Below are 20850 nucleotides of genomic sequence, written 5' to 3'. Positions count from 1 at the left end.
TATCCTATTTTCCTCCACTGGTGTTCTGCATTTTTTCATTGCTTGGCGTGTATGTGATGGGGCTGGGGAAAACTGCAGAGCACTTGAGTCAGAAAGGAATAGTTGGAGAAAGGAACGGTAAAAGACAATTTTAGTTCAACTCCCTCTTCCTCTACTCCTATTACAGAAGCAGACCACATCCATTGGGAAGTCATTTTATGAGAGTTTGTGATCGTCATAAAATATATGTTTTCCTCTTCTGTAACACAATATGATCACCAGTATCTTTTCAGTATTCAGACTTTATGACATCTGAATTTTAAATAGTCTCAGAGGCTCACTTTCTTCAACTGTAGGTCTGGGTTAATATCAAGGTCTACTATATAAATTGTTTGGAGGATTAGATAATGCAAATGTTTGTGTGTTCCTCACTGATTTTACAAAATTACCTCCTTGAGCGAATTTATTATTATAATTATTTATTTATTTTTATTATTATTATTTACAGAGAAGGAGAAACGCGTGTTTACTGGAAACAAACAGTGTTACCAACACAATAAAACAGTTAAAATCGTCATTATTGTCCAAGGTTACGGGGCTACGAAACCATACACACAGTCCTTCGCTGCTATTGCTCCGGACCTTTTCCCGTTGTACTCGGACTCTGCTCTCCCCGCCCTCAGGAAGTGAGAGCCTCCTTCCCAGTGCATACTGGGAGTTGCAGTCCCTATTCTAAAGGCTGGAGGTGGCCATGAGGTCATCAGTGGTCGCCGGGAGCCTCCAGCACGCGGCAGGAAGGGGCGGTGCGCGCTAGCTGTCGGCTCCCGGGAGCGACAGGAGCAATCCGCCCTCAAGTGCCCCGTCGCGCTGCCCTCCCGACATGCCCGAGGAGGCGGGCGTCCCGCCGGCCAAGAGATTACGGCCCGGCTCTAGGCCTCTGCGCCGCCCCGGGTCCTGCCCACCGGGGAGGCGACTGGTAATGCTGCTGACTGCGGGCGGCGGTGGGAGAGGAGGACGCCGGCGGCAGCAGCCGCCCCTGGCCCAGCCCTCGGCCAGCCTCTACCCCGAAGCCGTGGAGCTGCAGCGCCGGAGCCTGCCCATCTTCCAGGCGCGGGGGCAACTGTTAGCCCAGGTCCGAAACCTGGACAGCGCCGTTCTCATCGGTGAGTGGTCCGAGTGCGTCCGCCCATACTCCCGGTTCCTGGCTTTACGGGAATAGTTTTTCTTTCATTCGTTTCTGCAACAAACCTGACCCCCTTTTCTATGCCAGGCCCGGAGAGAGGCCTCGGAAGAGTCTGACAGCTCTGCTCTGTAAGTGCTCACAGTCGCGTGGGGCAAATACCTTCCGTGTAAAAGGGTAGAGGGGCGTAGCAAAGACTTTGAGAGCGTAGGGAGTGGATCTGAGCTAGCCATGGAGGAGGCGGCGGCGCGGAAGGTGGTCGTCGAGGGAGAGCATTTTTCCCAAAGGGGAGAGTCTGCCGCTTGAGACACAAAGTGAAGGTGAGAAACAGTCTGGTCCAACGGGAAGTAGTAATTTCTGGTGCGTGAACTAAGGGGCAGGTGGGTCTGGAACTGATTACAAGGGGCCTTGATCTCCAGCGTCTAAGTTAGAAACAGCTCTTTCAGGACGGAGAGGATGAGCCTCCAAAGAAGGGAAAGAGACCCAGGACAGCAATGGTTAAAGGGGTAGGAGGAAGTGAACACAAGCAGCAATGAGGTGCAGTAATACTTGAACCAAAAAAAAAAAAAGCTACTGGATTTGGATGTAAGGGTATCAATTGTGGCTCCCATTGAGTGCTATTTCAGCAGAACCGTGGTGGGTAAGAGCTGATTTGTCATTGGGCTGAGGAGTAAGTAGGAGGTGAGGAAACGAAGGCAATAGGAGCAGCCTTCTGCTTCGAGAGGAAGGAGGGAGACTGAGAGGACCTTGCAGGTGTTCATAGGTTGAGGGGAATAACTCAGTAAAGTAGGAGGCTGACGATGCAAAATGGGCACTAATAGGTCAGAGATCAGGGGGCAGGTGAAAGGGGGGGCACTTGGCAACAGGGCTTGAAGCGGAGTTGGCCTGGAATAGAAGCAAGGATATCCAAGAGGCTCAGGGGCTGGCAAAAGGAGGTAAGAATAGGTGTGACTGCAGAAAAGCTTGTAGAGGGAGGTAGAGGGAGCTCACAATTGAGGATTTGACTTTTGCTATGAAATAGGTGGAGGAGCTCAGCTGAGAATGGGAGTCACAGGGCCTCAAGTAGGCCCTTGGGGAAGATGGTATAGAAGACAGGCTGCAAAAACAAGAGCAAGGATTGATGGTACCACTGTTGTCCAGGTGCATTTAGCTCCACTCCAAACTCAGGTCTTCGTCTGCACAGTTGGGTTTTTTTACTTGAGCAATGCTCAGTTGCTTAGTGCAGGTGCAGAAAAGATGGACAGGAAGACGTTGATCCAAGCTTGGGGTTTTGCCTGGTAGATTCAACAGAAAGAATACAGAATAATAAAATTCCTAGTCCATGATTCTTGGCTATGTCAGTAAGGATGAGCCATCAGAAGGGAGAAAATGCAATGCAAGAACAGTGGGACTGTGGGATTCTGTGAGGTCAGAAAGGTGCAGTGGTAGCAAGGGAGGGGGAAGGATGCACAGATTTACGGAGGTCTTCATTCCAATTAGGCACAGTTAAAGGAACCCAGGAGGGCAGAAAATAACCCTGGGTGTTTAGTGTATGCAGGATGCTTGAGTACATGGAAGAGACAGACAGACTTTCTGTGCCCTCCAGGGGCTGCTGGTATTGAAAGAGGACAGAAATGTTTAAATGCTTCTGCACACCGTAGGGTGCTCAGTGCTGGAAGAGAGATGAACAAGTGCTAGGAGCACGGAGGAAGTCACCAGTGCAGCCCCAGGGGAGTTGGAGGTCTAGCTGATCCTGTAGAATTTGCCAGGCAGACATTGTAAGAGCAGGTATTTCTTAGTAATAAGGGCAAAAGTGGAGAGTTTGAAAGAAGGGGCAGGCTGGAGAATGGTGAGACGTTTGTCGTGGCTGCAGTGTATGAGTGGATGCCTCTGTGTCAGTACATATCCATCTCAGTTATTTTGAAAACTATACCATTTGTGTATAATGGCTTTATTTCAATTTATCTTTTTACCATACCAGGTACCTATTGTTGGGCATTTATATTGTTTCCAGTTTTTTGCTGTCATGGACAGCATTGAATAAAACTTTTTTGAAGATTTATCTTTATACACATCTTTAAATATTTCCTTAGAGTCAATTCCTGCAAGGGGAATTGTGGGTCAAAGGGAATAAACATATTAAAGATTTTTCTAATATAATTTGGCCTTCTAAGAAACAATTCCAGTTAACACTCCACCAGCAGCTTTATCTACTTAGAGTATTCTTTTTTTCTCTTTTCCTTCTGACTTTGATCTGTTTGGTGAAATTTGTTTCAGTTTGCATTTCAATGAGACTTTTTTTCTTTCCTAGGGGAAACTGGCTCTGGGAAGACGACTCAGATCCCTCAGTACCTCCATGAAGCGGGGATCGGCCGCCAGGGCATCATTGCTGTGACCCAGCCTCGTCGAGTGGCTGCCATCTCTCTGGCTTCCAGAGTCTCAAATGAGAAGAGAACAGAACTTGGGAAGCTGGTACCTAATTTCCTTCTTTACTAACAACTCTCCTCACCTGCCTTTTTTTCTTTCTCACCACAACTATCTCAAAGATGTTTTTCAGCCAGTTTCTAAGACATCAGAAGGCCTGAGAGGCTATAAGTGGTACTTCCTTTGCTTTCAAAATCTGTTGGCAAGTTGGATAAAGTTGTTGTTTTCCTCAAGCGTTTTTAAGACCTCAGTAGCCTCTTGAATCTTTTATCTACATACTTTTTCTTAAAAATTGTAAGCATTTTTCTAGCATATATCTGGGTATTGAGAATGAGCCCCTGAAACTGTGTAAGTCAGGTTTATTTGTGTATGTGTATTTATGCATGTCACTTAAAAGCATTTTGGACATCTTTTCCTATCTGTACGTAGCTTCACTTGAAGCTGTTAAGTGGCTGGGAATAAGAGGCTAGTTTTAAATTCTTTGTAATGCTTATCATACCTGCATAAAGGTACCTGTCCATTGTCTGTCTGCTCCCCTAGACTGTATGCTCCCAAGAATGCAGGGGAGTGTCAGTACTGGTCTGTTCACTGCATTAGCATGAGTGCCTGACACAGTGCTGGTTACAGAGTGCGTGTTTAGCAAGTGTTTGATGAACAAATGAGTCATTTCTCTGCGCAGGTTGGCTATACAGTGCGCTTTGATGATGTCACCTCAGAAGACACAAGGATCAAGTTCCTGACAGACGGCATGCTTCTGCGTGAAGCGATTTTAGACTCCCTGCTTCGGAAGTACAGCTGTGTCATTTTGGATGAGGCCCATGAGCGGACGATCCACACAGATGTGCTCTTTGGAGTGGTGAAAGCTGCCCAGAAGAGGCGAAAGGAACTGGGGAAACTGCCTCTCAAGGTAGGTGCCGCGGGCTTGGGGCGGGCCTGTTGTCCCTCCATGGTGTGTGCCCCTTCGCCCACTCTGCTTCAGAACCATGCAGAAAGTTTAACCAGGATGGCAGAGGCACAGGCCTCATCGTCTGCTGTTAGGGCTTGGGAGAGACACAGAAAGACTGTCGCAAGTGTTTCCCATCCTCCTCTTCCATCTCCTGTGTAGGTGATTGTGATGTCAGCCACAATGGATGTGGACCTGTTCTCTCAGTATTTCAACGGAGCCCCCGTCCTCTACCTGGAGGGCCGGCAGCATCCAATCCAGATTTTTTACACCAAACAGCCTCAGCATGATTACCTGCATGCCGCACTTGTCTCCGTCTTCCAGATCCACCAGGTATGGAATGAGGTGCAAATTCCTAAAAAGGTCTGTTTTAACCTGCAGTTGATAGAGCACTTATTATCCTTGAAGAGAAAAGCTATGGAACGAAAACCTTTGTGAGCTGTGTCATCAAGATGAACAAAGCATTCATTTACCATGCCCAGGTCTTTATTCTTTTCTGTGTATTTATTTTCTCTAAAAAGGAAAAGCATTCAACTCTGATGAGCATCATTTCTCTGCTGAGCCAGAAAGCTTCCATATGTTAGTGCAGTGGCTTGCAAACTCTTGAACATAACTCCCAGCAAGAAGCACATTTGATGTGGCAGCACAGGATGTAATGTATGTAGAACTGAAACAAGCCTTATGAAGCACTGCCTCCTTTTCTACATGTGATGTCCTCTGGTATTGTCTACCTCCTTTTTTAAAAAGTTGGTATTATAATAAAAAGTACTATTGTAATTATTGACAATAAGGGATTGCAATTTAGATTTTTTTTTAAACTGTGTTAGAGATCTAGTTCAAGATCTCTTCCCATTTTATTAAACATTTCTGTCAAAAATGACTTAATCCCCTCATTTTTGTCTACATTATGTAAAATTGACTGTTTTTACCTTCCCATTAACTTTCTGAAAAAAATCTAGAGGCAAATTTTTAAAAATTAAATTTTTTTAAATCTAAGTGATGCATGTGTAGTTTAAAAAAGTGAAGTTAAAAGGCTCATTAAAAATAACAGTTGCTTTTACTTCCCCATCTGGGATCCTGCTCTTTAGAGTAACCACTTTCAAGTTCTTACCTGTTTCTTCTGGATCCCACTTTCCTATTTCTAATGTAACCTGCTTATATTGCTCTATTTTGGCTCATTGATAGTAGGCATTATATGTTAATTTCCAATCATGGTAAGTGGGGATTTAGAAATGCCCATTCCCTACCTCTTGCTTCTCTCCATTGTTGAAACATAGTTACATCACAATGTTTTTAAAGCCAGAGATCAGTATTTCCAATATTATGACCCTGCCTTGCCCATAATGCACCCTCCTGATGCCTTGTTTCTTATAAAATACCGTCGTACAAGGTTTCTGTGGCCTACAGCTAATTTTTTTCCCAAGTGTTCAACACCTGCTGTGTGCCAATGATGAACGTTTCTGTGTGTGTTCAGACACAGTCCATTTTTCTCCAGGGTCTTTCATGCTGCTTTTCTGCCCAGAACACGTTGCCCTCCTAGGCCTCTGCAGGGCTGCCGTCTTAACTCCTGCCTTTGCTGTTCTCCTGTGTGGAATCCCATTGTGGCATCCGGTGTCTTCTCGGCCTCCAGGCTGCATCCAGCAGAGAGGAGGCTGGGGGGCTTAACCCCACTTCACTCAGAGCCAGTCCCTGGGTTTTCATCCTCCTACAGCCACCTGTGCCGCGCTACCGAGTCCTGAGCATTTCAGGCTTCTCCAGGGAAACTGGCTCCTCTCTTGCTGCCCCCTTGAGCAGGCACCCGGCTGGGCTCTTCCTCTTCCCAGCCAGGTTCATTCAGCATCTCTTCCGTCTTTCAAAAATGGGTTGAAACTTCTGATACATTCTTCTCTCCCGCTGTCTTTCTGGGTTTACACTATCACTGTCATTTTGATAGTATTTGGAGGTCAGCCTGCCTCGTAACTGCTGAAAGCAAAGTCAAGCTGAGGATTTCTCATGAATGATGGCTGTGGGTGCATTTAGGTTACCTGGTAGTTTTGATGAGTCCTCCCATTGATATAGTTTTGACTTTTTTAGATTTCTTCCTGTCTGTGTGTACCTCTGAACATTTGCTCTATTAATACTGAGCTAAAAAACATGTACACACACACACACACATAAATGTGTATATGTTACATACAGATATACCATATATGCACATACTCACATATATATAATTACTATTATTATTAAGTGTTTTTTCAGTTATGTTGCCATTCAGGCACTTTACAAATTAATGTTTCTGAGCAAATTTCAAAGAACAATCAGGTGAATGGTATGTCAGTAACACTAGAAATTCTGCCTGTTGTGAGGGGAAGAGCCCACCTAACTTCAGGTCACAAGCACTGTCCATGTCCAGTATGTGTTTTGGGGTGTGCAGGTAGTTAAATGTTGCCTTCCCAGCCTCCAGGCTGCATCAGATAGAGAGAGGGATTGTGGTGGCTGCGGGGTAGGGGGGTGGGGAGAGGTGGGTTTGATGGTATCACTTAATAAGGGCTCCTTTCTCTGGCGTAACTGCTTCCGGCCATTGTGGAGCAGGATTTCCCCAGTTTGTCTTCTGTTTTGTCCGCTTTATGTTTTGAGACAGTCATGAAAGGAAGAAGCTGTATGCAGACTCCATTTGCTTGCCTGATGGTGTTTTTCATGCCACCGTTCTTGCTATAAAAGCAATCTGGTGATTTTCCTTCAAAATTTCCTTAGTGGGCTTTTGAAGGGCCATCTAACTCACTTAAGTTACGGCAGTTTGCATGATTGGTGAGGGCTCTCTCCCAGGGAGGACACCACAGTTTAGGCTCGATTATAACTCCAGGAAACCTCATCAGTAAGCACTGTTTGTTCTGTGACCTGCACTTCTACCAACACCTAGTAATCCCACCTACTTATTTTACAGGAAGCCCCTCCTTCTCAGGACATCCTGGTGTTCCTCACTGGTCAGGAGGAGATTGAAGCAATGAGCAAGACCTGCCGAGACATTGCAAAGCACCTCCCAGATGGCTGCCCCTCCATGCTGGTCCTCCCTCTGTACGCCTCCCTGCCCTATGCCCAGCAGCTCCGCGTTTTCCAGGGGGCCCCTAAGGTGAGTGCACAGCCCCATCCTGGGCACCCAGACAGATTCACCAGGGATGCCTTCATGCCTTTCACCAGGCTCCAGAGAAAGTGTATGAGACGGGGTGCTCAGGTACCAGGTATCCTAGCTGAAAAGCCACCAGACTAACACACAGCTACAGATGCGGCTCTCCCGTGCTGGGAAACAGGTGGGAGACAGTTGGCAGGGGGTGAGGGAGAGCGCAGAGGCAAAACTGAACAGTAAGGGAGGGCCTGTTCTAAGGCCCGGTGTAAACAAGCTGAGTTTGTCCACAGAGCCATTTAATGGGTGCCCACAGCGTGCCAGATACTATGCTGGCACCATATGTACGCTCTCATGCTCTTGAGAACCGGCAGGATAGGTTATGGTCCTGTTTTATAAACACTGAGGCGGAGTACCAGCTGCTCAGGGAGCACAGGGGGCAGCTGGCGGGCTGGGAGTCCAGCCCACGTCTACTTGCTTCGGAACCGTGTGTCTCTCCCACTACATCTCATCGCCTCAAAATAAGCTTTTAAGACAGAAATGTCCCCCACCCCTCTGCCCATTTTATGACCAACCATCAGTGTTAATAACTGTCATTAATAATGAAATCATCTTTTCTTGATCATGAGTGAATTATGGAAATTAATGGTGAGGAATGTTTTAAAACTTCTGAATCATATGTGTGTCATATGGCTTTTTGGTTTTCTTCCTCCTTTTAGGGCTATCGCAAAGTGATCATTTCAACCAACATCGCTGAAACCTCCATAACCATTACAGGAATAAAATATGTAGTTGACACGGGCATGGTTAAAGCAAAGAAGTATAACCCTGGTGAGAATTTGTAGCTCATGAATGTCTCTTCTATGTGCAGTGAGCAACTGTGGAGCGTCCCGTAGTCCCACAGCTTCCCCCGAACGAGCAGTTCGTGTTTGTGACTCACTGAGATTTGGGTGGCCGGCACCACAAGTGAGACAGCCCCAGAAGTCAGGTCCAGAAAGGGGACCTGAGGCAGGTACATGAGACAAGAAGGCAAGGCAGGAGAGAGGAGCCCAGCTTTAGTGACTCGGGCATGGGCTCAGGGCCCTGGGCAGAGGGACTGAGAGCTCGTCAGAAGCTGAGCCAAGTCGACCTGATAGCCCGTGAAAAGCTTCACCAGAAAGAATATTTGAGCGTGGCTGGTTCAAGCTTTAGTTCTCTCGGGAAGGAAACAGGTCCCCTAGGTTGGGGTGAGGCACTAGCTCTTTCCTGAGAGTGTACAGTGGAAGCTTTCTAAGTCTTTTTTCTTCATATCTGTTTTATACCTTGCTTTATTCTACAGGGGATTCGAGGCAGCGGAAATGATCACCCCCAAATGTTTAATTGAAATGCACTGCTAAGCATTTAGGATGCTGATGTGCCCATGTGTATCTCTTGGAGATAACACAGGAAAGGGCTTGGTTCTCCAGGGCCTGGCACAGAGCACACCTTTATCAAGAAAATCAGTCACACAACTCCTACAGCATCACATTGCCCCTCTTTTATAATAGAGCTGGTGGGGAGGATATGGCGTCTGAGGGACTGGAGGCATTTCATTTCTGAGTCATTGATTAATAGGGTGACCAACCATCCTGGTTTGCTGAAGACTGTCCTGGTTTTCTGACCAAAAGTCCCCACGCTGGGAAACCCCTCAATCCTGGTCAAACCTGGGTGGTTGTCACCATATGATCTAAGCCAAGACTTCTGAAATCTACTTCCCCCTACCAAGAGGATTGAGGTCTTCTAATGTTTTTGTAATTTCTTACAGCTTTCATTGCAAGGCCTTGTTTCACTGCAGAGCAGTCTGGTTTTGTGCTTTCTGGCTTATTAGCCTTGAGGTTTTCTGGACTCACATACTGCAGAAAGGATCACTGGTGTTCTGAGGACTGCTGCTTTTTGTCCATACTGTAGACAGTTCATTTACATGATGAGCGGAACACTCACGTGGGCCATTCTGCCTCTAGACAGTAGCCTGGAGGTGTTAGCGGTGCAGCGCGTGTCAAAGACCCAAGCCTGGCAGCGCACAGGACGGGCAGGCAGAGAGGACAGTGGCATCTGTTACCGGCTGTACACGGAGGATGAGTTTGAAAAGTTCGAGAAAATGACTGTGCCAGAGATCCAAAGGTGGGCCCGGGGCGCCGCTACACACCTGCCCCTCCTCCCCGCCGCGCCTCCCTGTCCTGCTTGCTCAGGTGCTCCTAGAGCTGCAGTTTTCACTAACACCCCTCTGGGGACAGTACTGACTTTCTGGCTGAGAACTGGGGACAGATGAATGACCTGCATCTCATACTCTTCACAGGTGTAACCTGGCAAGCGTGATGCTGCAGCTCCTCGCAATGAAAGTCCCAAATGTGCTCACCTTTGACTTCATGTCCAGACCATCTCCAGGCAAGTGGCGTCTTTAGTGCAGTGGAACACAGAAGGATGGACTCCAGAAGTACCTTGGTGGTCTCCTTTTGTCTCGTTTGACTTGCATAACAACATTAACTATCAGAGAAGATCTAAGAATCATGAAAGGATAGACTCTGTGCTATCAGCACATCCTGGTGCAGAAACAGTGGCTTCATAGAGGAATTACAGTTGGGCTCCTTGACCACAGGAGCCAGTGAAGATAGATGAGGGGTCGGTGGGATACTGTAGAAACCTAACAAAATTATATGTCTGCCAGCAAAAGGACTGAACAAACCAAGTTTCTTTGCTTTCAAATGAAATTTGATTAGTTCCTGGCTTTTGCTGCTAATCTCCCCATGGAGTAAGGAAAAATAATTGGGCTTCTTAATGATGGTATCTTTGGCACTTGGCAGTTCTTTGATACACCATTTTCCTTTCCTTTGCCTTTTTTCCCCCCTCTCTCTTAAGTGAAGAAATGCAATTGGTTAAAAAAAAGGTTAACAACTAATGAGTATACAAGGGTCCCACCTCTGATCCTCAGATTCTTAATTGCCCTCCCCTAAAGCAACCACCAGAACCATTTTTCCAGTTGTTTTCTAGAGAAATCTATACATATTTAACTGTAGATAGTCTTTTTTTAAACACAAGTAGTAACACACATTGTGCCCCACTCTGTACTTTATTTTTTTCTTTTAATTGTTAAATTCCTCCATGCAAAGGGGAACGTATGTGTAAGGTGGAGTAGCAGAACCAACCTGTGTGCACCCGTCATAGTGCCTTCGACGCCCCCTGGGCCCTCCCTGCCACACGCACCTCCTTCCCACTCCCCCAAGGCAACCACCCTCCCATATTTTGTTTGTAATTCCCTCCCTTTTCTTTAATGTTTTACTCTATGCCCGTGTGTCCCTAAACAATATGCTGTTCCAATTTCCATGCCTGTGAGTTGATTCTTCAGTAACCTTCCCTTTTCATTCGTCATATTTTGTAAGGTTTATTTGCGTGGGTACATTTTCATTACTAAATACTCTTCCCTTCTATGAATAAACCAAGATGCATTTATCCATTCTATTGATCGAGACATTTGCAGATTGCTTTACAGATTATTTCTTCTCAGTATGAATATATTTATTAACTCCTTGGAGATGCTTCTTTATTCTTTAATAGGTAATACATTTACATGGTTCAAAATTCAAAAAATGTAAAAGAGTAAGCAGTAAATATGTCTCACCAGAGGCGTATGAGGGACCTGGCATTTCCATTGTCGTGTGTGTCCCTTCAGAGACACAGGCCCTGCACACAGTATGAGTGTATCTGTGGGTGATTCATTAAGTGTAACACTGCTGGATTTAAAATTTACACCACACAGCCAAATTACAGACCATTATTTTAAAAAGGAGTTGAACTGCAAACAGTGATGTCATAACAGCTCTGAAAAGTATGTCATGGTACAGTGGTGGTTGTGATCTTTGCTGTGGTTTGATGTAGAGTTGCTGGAAGCTCCCCAAAGTACTCAGCTAGCTGCAATGTCTTCGTTTTGTGGATTTTTGGCTCCTTTTTATGTCTCTGTTTCTTTAGATCATGTTCAGGCGGCCATTGCCCAGCTGGACCTGTTAGGCGCTCTTGAACATAAGGACGACCAGCTCACCCTGACTCCAATCGGAAGAAAAATGGCAGCTTTTCCTTTAGAACCCAAATTTGCCAAAGTAAATGAGACCCTCTGCTCAGTCCCCTTTCTTTACATTACAGGTTAGCCATCCCAAAGTTTACTCCTAAACCGAGCACTTCTAGATTAATCTTCATTTTCCTCTTAACTAATCACCAACCCTTACTTTGTGTCTAACACTGACTTAATGTTCTGTGAGTTTCAAACTCGTATTAAGTCATGAGTCCTACCCATAAGGAGTTTGGAATTGTGTAGGAAGGCAGTCATCTGTTTTAAAAAGCATACAATAACATTAACACATAGTCATGGTTTTAGAAACACGTGCCTTGTAATGCTTTAGAAGACAAGCTGCAAATGTGATACATGGAAACACTGTATTCAGAAGCCAGGCAAAACCTTGATTTACAGTTTTTAATTTTGACTTGCAGACCATCCTCCTGTCCCCCAAATTTCACTGTACAGAAGAAATACTGACCATTGTCTCCCTGCTGTCTGTGGACAGTGTTCTCTACAACCCTCCCTCCCGGCGGGATGAAGTGCAGGGTATCCGAAAGAAGTTCATATCCAGCGAGGGTGATCACATTACCCTGCTCAATATCTACCGGACTTTCAAAAACATAGGCGGGAATAAGGTAAGCCTTGTCTTATTAATTTTCTCAATCAGGCATGTGATTTATGTGCACCTTCCCTTTTGGGCTGAATCATCTAAAGAACTACAAATAACGCCAGATGTCATTTCAGAAACATCTGCTTCTAGGGCGATAACCAGGGAAGATGCAATCTTGTCCTTTGACCGTGTTTGTGTTTCATTCATACTTAATGTGGGAAAGTTCATTAAGTATTTAGTTAATTTCTTAGCTACATAATGATTTTTTCCCCTGCCTGCCTCTAACTTTATTAACAGTAGTTTTTGTTTATGTGGTATTTCAGTTGCTTGGACCAAGATGGAAAATAGTAATACAGGTTCCCCCGCTGTCTGAAAGTAGAGTGCTCCTCTGAAACCTTTCGTAAGCTGAAATGGCCTGAAGAGAAAAAGCAATTACCATTAATTTATATGGAAGAGTTTTTGAGTGATCGCAGATCTAAAAAGTAACCTGTCTTAGGCTTCTCTGCTACCTTAGGACAAATCTTGCTAATGACTGTACAAAATAAATAAAGATAAAGCATAGATACTCACACAGTTCAAAGCTATGATGACTTGATGCTGAGTGTAGTTCCCAGGGGAGGAGCTTGACGATGCCACCCTGGCTGCACCATGCCTCTGTAATAGCTTGCAGCAAAAAAATCCTGCTGAATGCTATTTTTGTTCTTTGGCTTTTTTGTAAGAGCAAAAATCTTCAGGTTTTTAGGACAGGTACTAACACAGGTCTTTCCTAAAAGTGAAGTAGCATAACATTAACTTTCAGAAACCACAGGATACCTGTGTATTCTTTAATTCATGGAAAAAAATCAGTAATTGTGCCATAGTATGCATGCCTTAAGTTTGTCTGCATTTTAATGCAGTTAATTCTTTAAAAAACACCTACTACCCAGGTTAAGTAGTTGTAAACATTTTGCTGTATTTGCCTTAATTTATTTTTAAGGAAATAAAATGCTGTAGATAAAGCAAAAGCCCTGATCTTTCCTAGTCCTTCCTCCCTTACATAACCATTGTCCTGAGGTTGGTCTGTTTTCCCATGGGTGGTAGTATACTACTTTCACTTCATATCCATGAACATTGTTTACTATCCGTGCTTTCTTACACTACCCTTTTGCAGCTTGTTTTCACCTCCAGCACTGCAGTAAACATCCTCCTCGTGCACAAAGGGAAGTGTTTCTCTAGGGCCAACACCCAAGAGTGGACCTGTTGGTCTTGGGGTTGCTGCATCTGTATTTACCAGGCTGTCTTGTGGCTCTCCAAAGTTTTGTCAGCACCTCTTTATATACTTCCCATAGTAGGTTGTAAGAGTTACCATTTCCACCGTCCACTTAGCTGAAATGACTAATTTTTGCCGAGTTAGTGGATTTGAAATAATAACTTTTTTAAAAATACATTGCCATGATTTCTGAAGAGACTGAGTCCTTGCATAAGTTCACTGGTCATTTGTAGTTCATCTCTGTGAGTTGTCTCTTGATATCCTTTGTCTGTTTTTCTACTGATTTTTGGTCATTTTTTTATTGGTTTGTAGGAGTTTTTATGTATTTTGGAGGTAATCATCCTTTATTGGGTGTAATGTTGCAAATATCCCAGTCTGTAACTTTTTCATGATGATTGACATAAGGAAATGTTTAGTTTCAGTTTAGTTTAAATTATTATTATTTTCTGTTATGGTTTATTCTTTTTGATAAAAAGGTATTTTCCTATATTTATTTTTGGCACTGAAGTTTTCCCTCTGAATTCAACTGTGTTCTAAAAATTATGTTATACTTTTTTCTGTAGAGAAATGAGAGGATTATGGTGTCTCTTTTTCTCCTCAGGACTGGTGCAAAGAGAATTTTGTCAACAGCAAGAATATGATGCTGGTAGCTGAAGTCAGAGCACAGCTGAGGGATATCTGCGTAAAGGTATTCTTTCTTCCTGGTGTTCTAGGGTGACTAAGCCGACACTTTTTTCTAGGTGAGAAGTTTTAAATTGCTTTTTGCTAGTGATTGCAAAAGAAACTCTCATTGTAGGAAAATTTTAAAATAAGGAATAAGGTAAAAGTTACCCACAGTTCTACCTCTCACCATTTTGGTCTGTTTCCTAATAGCCCTGTTTTTAAATGCATTTACATAGTTAGCTACATTGTGTGTATAATTTAGATTGTTTTTATAAATCTTAAAAGCATTTTATTTGAGGAAATGATATTAAGATTCTTCCTAAGATTTTGTTTTTTTGTGGGCTATCTTTATTGTTTTCAGATTACAGAGCAGTGCCTCATTGTTACAGTGTGATACAATGTAGAAAAGTGATATATAATACAAAAAGTTTAAAAGTCTCCCTAAGTCCTGCCCCTCCAAAGATAAATCACTGTTAACTGGGGTAGATCCTGTTAGAAATCTTCTGTGTGTATGTCTGTGTGTGGGTAAGTGTGTACATATACACATACATATATACATAAAATTTTCTCTTAAGACAAATACAATATACATTTTGTTTTTTAACTTGCTTTTTTCCACTCCATGTACTTACTGAATTCTTAGTGTGTCTAGGTTCTTTCAGTGTCTGTAGATGTCTATCATTCTTTTTAGTGACCTCATAACATTTCATTGTGTTCAGTACATTTTATTTAACCAAGCCCCTAATGGTAGCCATTTAGATTATGCTATAACAACCATTCTTTTACATAAATATTTGTGTTCTGGTTCATGTAGAATGAATTTCTAGATGGGGAATTTAGATTTGGTTGCATATTGCCAAATCACCCACAAAAAAGTTTTCTTTGGGCTTATAACCCTCTTAGAGTACATGATGTCATGTGCATATTCAGTGTCTAATATACTCCACATTTCACCTCAGAGGTGGGGGTAGTTCATGTAAATATTGTTCTGCTGTTGAGCACTGAGATTGTTTCCACTTTTTGCTGTCATGAACAACAAATTTGCTGTCTGTGGAGAATGTCTTAGTGTGTAGAGCCTCTTCTAATACAGCCCCCTCGGTGCAGACTGGCCACACCTAGGCCCGTGCCTGACACCAGCTGCCTGTTGTTAGTGCCAAAGTGGTTTCTTTTCATAGTTGCCTGTTGTGTTCTGTATTGTACACATTTTTCCAAACCCCTCTTGTACTTGAACAGTTTACCTGTGAGAGCACCTGTTTGCTTCATGAGCTTTGTCAATTTATTGTTGACAGTAGAAGTGGTACTCCTCTATTAGTTCTGAATGTAGAGGGCTTAGTGGCCCATGATGCCTCTTGAGCAGGCCCTAGTCAAGGTCTGGGTTTTATTGCTGTGCCTAAGCCTCGGCATCTGAAGGAACAATGTCAAGGGGAGAAATACACAGGTGAGTTGTGTGAGAGCCAGTGATGGTGACAGTCGCTATCGCTCATGAAGCACTTACTTAGGCACTAGTCTCAACACTTGTGATGTGACTGCCTTAATTTAAATCTTCATTTCACCCCTCTAAGGTTGATTCTGTTACTATATAAATTTTAGGTGATTTTATAAATGATGAAACTAGAGCCTAAGAAAGCTAAGTAATTTGCCCCAAATCACACAGCCAGTGCATGGTAGAGCTGGCAGCCTGGAAGCTAATCCCCAGTTAGCTGTAAGACTGGGGCTTCCTGGAGGTGGTGACATGGAGCCCTATCTTGACAGATGAGAAGATGAGGAGGGTTTTCATCAGGCTAGGATCAGCTGATTGCAAAAAACAAGCCCTTTGAGCCCTCTTAAAGGGAAAAAGGGGGAATAAAAGGTATCTCTGGGAACCTATGGGCAGGAAATAGTCAAGCCCCACCGGGACTGGAATAGAGAACCCTCAGGATCTGGGGCAGCTTTCTCTGGGCTCCTTCTCCTCTTATTTTGGTTGCTTTCTGCAAGCTCTCTCTCTTCTCATCTTCTGCCTCAGCACACAAATGATCACTTTCCCTGGCCTCTCCATTCAAGAGACCAACGAGATTAGTCAGGTTTCTCATGTTCCGACTCCAGATACCTGGAGGGGAGGCAGGCCACGCATGGGTCAGGCAGGGGTCCACAGCCCATTCAGCTGTGGCCTGGGGTATAAGGAGACACGGGTCACTCAGCAGGGGAGTGAAGCAGGGGGGTGTGGCTGACGTTTCATGTGAGTGAAGGGCCTTACGTCTGCCAGGCACACTCCTGGGAAGGCACAGTCATGGAACAGGCTCGAGGAAGAGAAGCCAGTAGATTTTTGGAGGCCCATAGCATGCTCCCGAGGCTCCCTCATGTCTTCAGTCCTTACAACGTGGAAGCCCATGGTGTTTTGCCAGAAGCAGTAGAAATATCGAAAGTTTGCATGATGAAGAGTGACTGGAGTTGTGCTTTAGGAAGATTAATTTGGCAGCAGTGTTTGAGAGGAGCAGAGTGAGGAGATGACAACATGATCAGGGAGGGAAAGGCCTTTCCTTCCTGGGATGTCCTGGTAGATATTCCCAAGAGCCAGTGGCATGCTGGGTCACTCAACCTGTCTGCGGTTTGGCAGTTGATTGGACTGTCTCCTTGTCCTTTCTTTCCTGGGCTGCACTTTTCCTGTCTTCAGTGTGTCCCCCTCCTGCTGTGCCTCCTGCAACCTAGTGCTGATCTCTGAGGCATTTGAGGTGACCGCCTCCCAACGTCAACATCCACTCTGTTAGGCTGCAGCATGGGCTGCCCTTAAGGTGCGGTCGCTCCAGATACTATGTATTGCTGAGTGTTCATGTTCGGGGCCTTTTCCTTTCCTCACTTCCTCCTGAAACAGATGTCCATGCCGATCACGTCGTCCCGAGGAGACACGGGGAACATCCGCCGCTGCCTGGCTCACAGCCTCTTCGTGAGCACTGCTGAGCTTCAGGCCGACGGCACCTACACCACCACGGACACCCACCAGCCGGTGGCCATCCACCCCTCGTCCGTCCTCTTCCACTGCAAGCCAGCCTGCGTCGTGTACACTGAGCTGCTCTACACCAACAAGTGCTACATGCGAGACCTCTGTGTCGTGGACGCCGAGTGGCTGTATGAGGCCGCCCCCGAGTACTTCAGGAGGAAGCTGAGGGCCGCCAGAAACTGAACCCCTGGGGTGCTGCCAGAGCTGCTGTGCCTGGGAGCTGGGGGCACCACCCTCCTAGCCAACTCCCAGGCTGGCACCCACAGGGGCAGCAAGTTCTAATGTAGCAAAACGTGGGGCTTGAAAGTGTCTAAACCCCTGAGGCTGTACCACATAGACGTGTACATGCTGTTTGTACCCTGGAAGCTTCAAACGAATGCTTTCAGTTCTGGCCAGGGAACTTTTGGGTGACTTAGTTAACCTCTGAGCCTCAAGTTTCTTCACCTGCCAAATGGGGGTAATAGTACTACCTACAGGCTGGGGGTGGAAGGGATGGAGAAAGTGAGAGTACACAGAGCTGTGCCTGGCCCGCCATGAGCGCAGTGAGTCGTGAGCCTGGTGCTCCTGCGTCCACGGGATGCGACCTGAGTACAGTAGCCCCTGAGTCCTCGGGACTAAGGGTGATTTTCTGAAAGAAGACTTTAGGAGGTCACCAAGCTCAGGTGGTGTCCTCAGATCTTTTTAACATCTATCTGTATAAAGTTTTTCAATAGAAAACATAAGGGACTGACTTCTGTGGAAGTCTGAGGAAGGAGGTGTTGTCCCTGACATAGGGGGCTGCCTGCCCCACTGAACCCCATTTCCCAGCGGTGGACCTTTCTGTTGCTGCCTCCAAGCAGAGAGCAGCAAGGGAGTGCTCGCAGGCCGCTGGGCCATGTCCCTTTTGCCTCAGTACTGCTCTCTGCCTTCAGGAGACGTGGAAATGCCCTTGGTGAAGGTCAGTTTATAGCCTCTGAGTGACGTCAAGGATAAGCAGGAAACTGACCCTGTAGAGTGATGGCTTCTGCTGTGTCCGGTAGCCATCTCTCTCTCACTGGGCACGCAGACTCAACCTGAGCACAGCTGTTGGGGTGTGCAGAGGGGAGAGACAGATGGGTGAGGACCCAGATGGCACTGGCCTGTCTCATCCACCTCTGCTGTTTATATTCTTGTATCTTTCTTGCTTTCTATGACCTTTTTTTCTTCTTGGGCTTGGGAACAACGTGGCTTTTCTACTTCATAACTGTGCCAGTCACCCTTCTCTAGCCCTCAGTTTCCACATTTGTCAGAGGGAATTAGAGGGTCCCACAGTCTTCCTGTTCTCATATTCTGAGAAGGGAAAAAACACCAAAGGTTCTTCTTAGCCATTTAATTATCAAAAGCAAATGATCTTTCCCCAGAGCATTTTTGCCTTAGAAGCAGCCAAGATTCAGCCCTTTTGTGTGCATAATTGGTCTGACACAGGTGTGCAGAATTACTGTCATTACTTACAACGTGGATCATGTAGTTTATAAGCAGGAATCCTCTTCAGATAGTGGGCAGCCTTTTCACTCTGGGTCCAGCCAGCCGTTCTCTGAGATGGTAGCCTATGGAGCACCCCCATCCTGCGTCTCATCTGTCCGTGCCTATGTGTCAAGGCTCAGGCTTTCCAGCACATGCCGTGGCCCTCAGCCGCCACACTCTAGCCATGTTCAGGTTTGCCTGGCACTTGGGATTTATTTCTGTTAGAAATACTAACATTTAGATCAAACAGGACTTGACAGATCCTATGTGTCCTATCTTACTGAATTCTTAGAATTTTAGCTGACTCTTTCTCAGATTGACTTGTTCTTACCATGGCTGATTTCCTGAAAAGTTTTTCAGAAAAAATTTTAAGTGTATTTTCCGCATTTATTTAATAAAGGCTTAGGATAGTTAGCCTGAGGTGGTAAATGAAAATACTGTATCTTTAATAAAACATTCATCATGCTGGTAAAAAATTGGGAGTGGGTTGATTTATTATATTCTTCAGCAAATTTTCTATCTAGGGGTAAGTAAAACTTAACTTGGAATAATTTTTAACTTGCTTAAGTACCTGAAGAGTTTCCAGAAATGTATATTTATTTCTGAGCAGAAGTTAGGGATAAATAGCTTCTAAGTAAATATAAATAGCTTCTAAGTAAGTAATTTTAATGTTTCTCTATGAAAATAAGTTTATCACTGTAACATTCTGGTAGAGTTTTAATACAGTTATTGGGCTTTTTAAAAAGTTAGTTTTTAACATAGCTGCTCAGGGATTAAATCAGATGGGAAAACCCATTCTGACTCTACATAGTCCTATAAAGATATAAATGGTTATATTGAGCTGCAAAGGTAGTACTTTATTAAGAAAGTTAAGTGTTTCATAATGACGTTGCAATGTAATTTTGAGCTACTCTTTTTCAATTGGTAATATCTCTGTGGTGTGACACCTCTCTCCAACCTGTGAAATCCATATCTGGGCAAATCACTAACTACTGTGTGCGGCTTCATGGAATGCATTCCAAGCAGATCACATGCCTCAGGTGTCTGATGCTAGCTAGTAATCATGTAGTGTGAAACATCCAGAGAAAGAAAGATTTCCTTACAAGGGGAAGAGCTGTCAATACCCAGTCCCTGGTCAAAACCCTTACTTAATGTTGCATCTGTGCTAGTTGTAAAGAGATGCCAGAATGGAGACAAATTTTGCTTTGTGGGCAAAACTGGTTAAGTACGGTGATGCATAAATCCATTTAATGTAGCTATCAAGAACTGCTTGGAAGTGGCCAGGCTCTAAGATATCATTCCTTGAGCATGTAAGAAAAGACTACATCCGTGGGGAAGCAAGCATTTTATTATATTTGATCACAATTTTAAAATTTTCAAGGAAAAAAAGTTGGTTGAGCTTTGTTTTGTATTTTGAGAGTCTGTTCTTGTTCAGGCAGACATTGCTCTATAGAAACATCAGCTCTTGCATATAATACTCAAATTTGCATATGACTATCAAATCCATTAAAAATGAATCTGGTACATGAAGGTGTGTGGCTTCTTTCTTGGGTCTTCTTTCCCTTATTCACAAAATGCTGCTTGAGATACATTGTTAGTCCTATCTTTGCCGCTGATTTGAGAAGACTTACCTTCTTAGTACCTTATATTCCTGTGTCTTGGTAAGGTAGGAACATTGGCTCTTAACCTAAATAAGCCATGGCTTCTTGCCCCCAGAAAAACGATATCTCACCAGAACTTGAGTGCAAGTTTGGAGGGCGTGTAGAGGGAAGGCCTCAGGAATTAACCTGAAGGATGCTGCGGCTTCAAGAGCTTCCCATCTGGTTGGGGGTAAGGCTGTGCCAGGGAAACCCAAAGTGCCACATTTCTGCTGAGAAAAGAATGCAGCGTAGGGGCTGGGTCACACAGGTGTGTTTCTCTTTCCTGGAAGAGTGGAACCCGGAAGGCCACTTAAGGTAGATGACAGTGTTTGGGAGTTGGGGCAACAAGAGCACATTTCCACTAAGTCATAGAAAGCCTGGCATGCTTTGAGAACAGTAGTTGGGGATAGGCAGTAGGCAGCTGTTGAGAGCTGATGCTGGCAGGTAAACAGAAAGCCTTGGACACCAGGCTTAGGCCAACTCGGCTAAATTTGAGTTCAGTTATAGGATTCCAGGCCTCCCGGGTAGGCCACAGCAGAGACGACTACCCCGGACCAC

The 20850-nt window shown here is 44.7% G+C and overlaps 2 protein-coding genes across 2 annotated transcripts in view; one reads left to right on the top strand and one right to left on the bottom strand.

Annotated features, from left to right (window-relative positions):
* RABEP1 (rabaptin, RAB GTPase binding effector protein 1) overlaps positions 1-20850 on the bottom strand; it is a 278399-nt gene that overhangs the window by 68076 nt on the left and 189473 nt on the right. The window lies entirely within an intron of this gene.
* On the top strand, positions 730-20430 carry DHX33 (DEAH-box helicase 33). The gene is made up of 12 exons (XM_036895975.2): positions 730-1142; positions 3450-3610; positions 4242-4469; positions 4668-4838; positions 7432-7617; positions 8328-8439; positions 9588-9747; positions 9923-10011; positions 11590-11717; positions 12106-12309; positions 14135-14221; positions 17045-20430. The coding sequence occupies exons 1-12, from the start codon at positions 860-862 to the stop codon at positions 17351-17353; spliced, it is 2118 nt and encodes a 705-aa protein (XP_036751870.2). The 5' UTR covers positions 730-859; the 3' UTR covers positions 17354-20430.

This window comes from Manis pentadactyla, chromosome 4 (genome assembly GCF_030020395.1).
Source record: "Manis pentadactyla isolate mManPen7 chromosome 4, mManPen7.hap1, whole genome shotgun sequence".
In the NCBI taxonomy this organism is placed as follows: domain Eukaryota; kingdom Metazoa; phylum Chordata; class Mammalia; order Pholidota; family Manidae; genus Manis; species Manis pentadactyla.
The sequence above is the reverse complement of the archived record's forward strand: the minus strand, read 5'-3'. Positions and strand labels throughout refer to the sequence as shown.

Bases quoted from the DNA above. Each gene is read 5' to 3' on its own strand.
- DHX33 (XM_036895975.2), top strand. From the start codon at position 860: ATGCCCGAGGAGGCGGGCGTCCCGCCGGCCAAGAGATTACGGCCCGGC. The intron at 3,611-4,241 runs GTACCTAATTTC...TTCTCTGCGCAG, and splicing joins GAACAGAACTTGGGAAGCTG to GTTGGCTATACAGTGCGCTT. The intron at 4,470-4,667 runs GTAGGTGCCGCG...TCTCCTGTGTAG, and splicing joins TGGGGAAACTGCCTCTCAAG to GTGATTGTGATGTCAGCCAC.